Below are 6,458 nucleotides of genomic sequence, written 5' to 3'. Positions count from 1 at the left end.
CCTCATCCTCATCCTCATCCTCACCCCAAAACTCATTCCAAAACTCATCCCAGTCCAAACCCCCTGGGGCCTCATGTGAGCCTTCATCGTCATCCTCATCATCCTCACCCCAAAACTCATCCCAGTCCAAACCCCCTGGGGCCTCATGTGAGCCTTCCTCATCTTCATCATCCTCGTCCTAAAACTCATCCCTGTCCAAACCCCCTGGGGCCTCATGTGAGCCTTCCTCATCCCCGTCCTCATCATCCTCATCCCAAAAATCATCCCTGTCCAAACCCCCTGGGGCCTCATGTGAGCCTTCCTCATCCTCATCATCCTCATCCCAATCCTCATCCTCATCCCAAAACTCATCCCAAAACTGATCCCAATCCCCTGGGACCTCGTGTGAGCCTTCATCCTGTCATCATCCTCATCCTCATCCCAGTGCTCCCCATTTCCCGAGGCCCTCTTGGATCCCATTGGGCCCAATGATCCCAATGACTCCATTGATCCCGTTGACCCCCATGACCCCACTGACCCCACTGACCCCATTGATCCTATTGATCCCAATGATCCCGTTATTGCATTGATCCCAATGATCCCGTTATTGCATTGATCCCAATGATCCCGTTATTGCATTGATCCCAATGATCCCGTTATTGCATTGATCCCAATGATCCCGTTGATCCCATTATCCCAATGATCCCGTTATTGCATTGATCCCAATGATCCCGTTATTGCATTGATCCCAATGATCCCGTTATTGCATTGATCCCAATGATCCCGTTATTGCATTGATCCCAATGATCCCGTTATTGCATTGATCCCAATGATCCCGTTATTGCATTGATCCCAATGATCCCGTTATTGCATTGATCCCAATGATCCCGTTATTGCATTGATCCCAATGATCCCGTTGATCCCATTGATCCCAATGATCCCGTTGATCCCAGTGACCCCATTCATGTCATTCATCCCATTGACTGCATTGATCCCACTGTTCCCATTGACCCCATTGATCTCATTGATCTCAATGACCCCATTGACTGCATTGATCCCACTGTTCCCATTGACCCCATTGATCTCATTGATCTCAATGACCCCATTGACTGTATTGACACCATTGATCCCACTGACCCCATTGACTGTAAGGATCCAACTCCCACTGATCTCATTGATCCCATTGACCGCACTGATCCCACTGACCTCATTCATCCCAATCATCCCATTGATCCCAGTTAGTCCATTGATCCCAATGATCCCATTGATCCAAATGACCCCATTGATCCCAGTGACCGCATTGATCCCATTGACTGCATTGATCCCAATGACTCCATTGATCCCGATGACCCCATTGAGCCCAATCATCCCATTGATCCCATTGATCCCAATGAACCCATTGATCCCATTGACTCCATTGATCTCAATGACCTCATTCATCCCATTCACCCCATTGACCCCAAGGACCCCATTGACCTCATTCATCCCATTGATCCCACTGACCCCATTGATCCAATGACCCCGTTGATCCCATTGACTCCATTGATCCCAGTGACCCCATTGAGCCCAATCATCCCATTGATCCTGATGATCCCACTGACCCCATTGATCCCATTGACTCCATTGATCCCAATGACCGCATTGACCCCAATCATCCCATTGATCCCAATGACCCCGTTGATCCCATTGACCCCAAGGACCCCATTGACCTCATTCATCCCATTGACCCCATTGACTCCATTGACCCCAACGACCCCATTCATCCCAATCATCCCATTGACCCCACTGACCCCATTGATCCCACGGACCCCTCGCTGACGCCGCTGTCCGCAGCTACCTGGGCCGGAAGCGGCTGGAGCCGGAGCGCTCGGAGCGCGGCGTGCCGGGCGTGCGGCAGCTGCTGCGCCCGGGCTACTCCTACTGGAGCCTGGGCTACGCGCTGTCCCTGCGCGGCGCCCGCAAGCTCCTGGCGGCCGAGCCCCTGGGCAAGATGATCCCGGTGGACGAGTTCCTGCCCCTCATGTTCGACCGGCACCCCAGGTACGGGGTTTTCACCCACTTTTCCCCATTTTCACCCACTTTTCCCCATTTTCACCCACTTTTCCCCATTTTCACCCACTTTTCCCCATTTTCACCCACTTTTCCCCATTTTCACCCACTTTTCCCCATTTTCACCCACTTTTCCCCATTTTCACCCACTTTTCCCCATTTTCACCCACTTTTCCCCATTTTCACCCACTTTTCCCCATTTTCACCCACTTTTCCCCATTTTCACCCACTTTTCCCCATTTTCACCCACTTTTCCCCATTTTCACCCACTTTTCCCCATTTTCACCCACTTTTCCCCATTTTCACCCACTTTTCCCCATTTTCACCCACTTTTCCCCATTTTCACCCACTTTTCCCCATTTTCACCCACTTTTCCCCATTTTCACCCACTTTTCCCCATTTTCACCCACTTTTCCCCATTTTCACCCACTTTTCCCCATTTTCACCCACTTTTCCCCATTTTCACCCACTTTTCCCCATTTTCACCCACTTTTCCCCATTTTCACCCACTTTTCCCCATTTTCACCCACTTTTCCCCATTTTCACCCACTTTTCCCCATTTTCACCCACTTTTCCCCATTTTCACCCACTTTTCCCCATTTTCACCCACTTTTCCCCATTTTCACCCACTTTTCCCCATTTTCACCCACTTTTCCCCATTTTCACCCACTTTTCCCCATTTTCACCCACTTTTCCCCATTTTCACCCACTTTTCCCCATTTTCACCCACTTTTCCCCATTTTCACCCACTTTTCCCCATTTTCACCCACTTTTCCCCATTTTCACCCACTTTTCCCCATTTTCACCCACTTTTCCCCATTTTCACCCACTTTTCCCCATTTTCACCCACTTTTCCCCATTTTCACCCACTTTTCCCCATTTTCACCCACTTTTCCCCATTTTCACCCACTTTTCCCCATTTTCACCCACTTTTCCCCATTTTCACCCACTTTTCCCCATTTTCACCCACTTTTCCCCATTTTCACCCACTTTTCCCCATTTTCACCCACTTTTCCCCATTTTCACCCACTTTTCCCCATTTTCACCCACTTTTCCCCATTTTCACCCACTTTTCCCCATTTTCACCCACTTTTCCCCATTTTCACCCACTTTTCCCCATTTTCACCCACTTTTCCCCATTTTCACCCACTTTTCCCCATTTTCACCCACTTTTCCCCATTTTCACCCACTTTTCCCCATTTTCACCCACTTTTCCCCATTTTCACCCACTTTTCCCCATTTTCACCCACTTTTCCCCATTTTCACCCACTTTTCCCCATTTTCACCCACTTTTCCCCATTTTCACCCACTTTTCCCCATTTTCACCCACTTTTCCCCATTTTCACCCACTTTTCCCCATTTTCACCCACTTTTCCCCATTTTCACCCACTTTTCCCCATTTTCACCCACTTTTCCCCATTTTCACCCACTTTTCCCCATTTTCACCCACTTTTCCCCATTTTCACCCACTTTTCCCCATTTTCACCCACTTTTCCCCATTTTCACCCACTTTTCCCCATTTTCACCCACTTTTCCCCATTTTCACCCACTTTTCCCCATTTTCACCCACTTTTCCCCATTTTCACCCACTTTTCCCCATTTTCACCCACTTTTCCCCATTTTCACCCACTTTTCCCCATTTTCACCCACTTTTCCCCATTTTCACCCACTTTTCCCCATTTTCACCCACTTTTCCCCATTTTCACCCACTTTTCCCCATTTTCACCCACTTTTCCCCATTTTCACCCACTTTTCCCCATTTTCACCCACTTTTCCCCATTTTCACCCACTTTTCCCCCTTTTCCCTGGTTTTCCCCAACCCCGAGTACTCCCAGCACTTCTGGATCTCTCCCCTTTTTTCCCCCCATTTTCCTTGTATTTCTCCCATTTCCCCCCGTTTTTTCTCCTTTTTTCCCATTTTTCCCCCATTTCTCCCCATTTTTTCCCCATTTCACCCTGTTTTCCCCGTTTTTCCCCAGCCCCGAGTACTCCCGGCACTTTTCCCGCCGGGACCTGCTGGCGTTCTCGGCGGAGCCGCTGCTGCTCTTCCCCACGCACTACACGGGGGAGCCCGGCTACGTCAGCGACACCGAGACCCCCCCGGAGCCCCCCGAGATCGGGGCCGGGCCGCAATTCCCGCGGGAATCCCGCAGCCCCCGGCCCCCGAGCCCCCCGGAGCCCCCCGAGATCGGGGCCGGGCCGGAATTCCCGCCGGAGCCCCGGAATTCCCAACCCCGGCACGACAGCGACGCCCGCGACGAGCTCTGAGCCCGAAACGCCCCCGGAACTCGGGATGGGGGAATTCCCACGGGAATCCTGGAATTCCCAATGGCAGAGCCCCCCGAAATCTGGGATGGGGGGAATTCCCACGGGAATCCTGGAATTCCCAATGGCAGAGCCCCCCAAAATCTGGGATGGGGGGAATTCCCACGGGAATCCTGGGATTCCCAGCCCTGGAGCACCCCTGAAATCTGGGATGGGGAAAAATTCCTGCAGGAATCCCGGAATTCCCAACCCCATAAATCTGGGGTGGGGAGGAATTCCCAGTGGAATCCTGGAATTCACATCCCTGGAGTCCCCTGAAATTTGGGATGCGGAGGAATTCCCACGGGAATCCTGGGATTTCCATCCCTGGAGCCCCCCAAAATTTGGGATGGGGAGGAATTCCCGTGGGAATCCTGGGATTCAGGACACCAGGACCACCAGAGCCCCCCGAAATTTGGGGTGACAGGAAGGAATTCCTGTGGGAATCCTGGAATTCCCAATGGCAGAGCCTCCCGAAATCTGGGATGGGGAAAAATTCCCAGTGGAATCCTGGGATTCCCAATGCCAGAGCCCCCTGAAATCTGGGATGGGGAGAATTCCCACGGGAATCCTGGAATTCCCAATGCCAGAGCCCCCCAATATTTGGGATGGGGAGGAATTCCCACGGGAATCCTGGAATTCAGGACACCAGAACCCCAAAACCCCCTGAAATTTGGGATGATGGGGAGGAATTCCCACGGGAATCCTGGAATTCCCAGCCCTGGAGGCCCCCAAAATTCGGGATGGGGAGGAATTTCCATGGGAATCCTGGAATTCAGGACACCAGGACCACCAGAGCCCCCCAAAATTTGGGATGACGGGGAGGAATTCCCACGGGAATCCTGGAATTCCCAATGCCAGAGCCCCCCAAAATTTGGGATGGGGAAAAATTCCCAGTGGAATCCTGGAATTCCCAGCCCCGGCATGGCACCCCCAGAGGCCCCCAAAAATATCCCCAAAATTCGGGATGGGGAGGAATTCCCAGAATTCCCATCCCCAGCACAACACCCAGAGCCCCCAAAATTTGGGATGGGGAAAAATTCCCGTGGGAATCCCAGAATTCCCAAAATTCCCAACCCCGGCAGGACAGCAGCGCCCGCGGCGAGCTCTGACCCCAAAATTTGGGGGATTTTTATTCCCAAATAAAGTTTTTATTTTTATTTTTCATACTGGTTCGGGTTTTTATTTCCCCTTTTATTCCCGAATAAAAGTTTTTATTTTTAATCCCAGTTTGGGGGTTTTTTTCCCCATTTTATTCCCAAATTTTTTTTTTTTTTTTAATTCCAGTAATCCCAGTTTGGGATTTTTTTTTCCCCCTCCCTTTTATTCCCAAATAAAAGTTTTAATTTATGTTTTTTAAGTTTTTATTTTTCAAGTTTTTATTTTTATTTTTAATCCCCCAAAATTCAGGAAAAAATCCCCCAAAATTCAGGGAAAATCCACCAAAAATTCAGGAAAAAATCCCCCAAAATTCAGGAAAATCCCCCCAAAATTCAGGGAAAATGCCCCAAAATTCAGGGAAAATGCCCCAAAATTCAGGGGAAATCCACCCACAATTCAGGGGGAAATTCCTCCAAAATTCAGGGAAAATCCTCCAAAAATTCAGGGGAAAATGCCCCAAAATTGAGGGAAAAATTCCCCAAAATTGAGGGAAAATCCACCCAAAATTGAGGGGAAAAATTCCCCAAAATTCAGGGAAAATCCCCCAAAATTGAGGGAAAATGCCCCAAAATTCCCAAATTTAATTCCCAAAGTTGGGCTCTGAAAGAAAAGGGAAACTGAGGCAGGGAGCCCTTGGAATGCCGGGAAAACGCCCCCAAAATCCCCGAATTTGGGACCCAGGAAAAGGGAAACTGAGGCACGAGGGGATTTTTTGGGAGAGTTTTGGGGGATTTGGGGTTTTTTTGGGGAGTTGGAATGTTCCTCTGGGGCATTTTTTGGGATATTTTTGGGGATTTTCAGGGATATTTGGGGGATCATTTTGGGTTATTTTGGGGCTGTTTTTGGGATGTTTTCAGGGATATTTTGGGATAATTTCGGGTTAATTTTAGGATATTTTTGGGGTGGTTTCAGGACATTTTTGGGGTGATTTGTGTGGATTTTGGGGCTCAGAGCTCGTCGTGCTC

At 49.7% G+C, this 6,458-nt stretch overlaps 1 protein-coding gene across 1 annotated transcript; it reads left to right on the top strand.

The window, feature by feature from the left end:
• The first annotated feature begins 1,790 nt into the window (after nucleotides 1-1,790).
• LOC121333582 (procollagen galactosyltransferase 1-A-like) lies at nucleotides 1,791-5,501 on the top strand. Its single transcript, XM_041400046.1, has 2 exons — nucleotides 1,791-2,019; nucleotides 4,008-5,501. Exons 1-2 carry the CDS (start codon nucleotides 1,970-1,972, stop codon nucleotides 4,294-4,296), a joined length of 339 nt encoding a protein of 112 aa, XP_041255980.1. The 5' UTR covers nucleotides 1,791-1,969; the 3' UTR covers nucleotides 4,297-5,501.
• The last annotated feature ends 957 nt before the right edge of the window (nucleotides 5,502-6,458 follow it).

Source organism: Onychostruthus taczanowskii, unplaced genomic scaffold (genome assembly GCF_017590055.1).
Source record: "Onychostruthus taczanowskii isolate IOZ18803 unplaced genomic scaffold, ASM1759005v1 scaffold1700, whole genome shotgun sequence".
NCBI lineage: Eukaryota > Metazoa > Chordata > Aves > Passeriformes > Passeridae > Onychostruthus > Onychostruthus taczanowskii.
The sequence above is the reverse complement of the archived record's forward strand: the minus strand, read 5'-3'. Positions and strand labels throughout refer to the sequence as shown.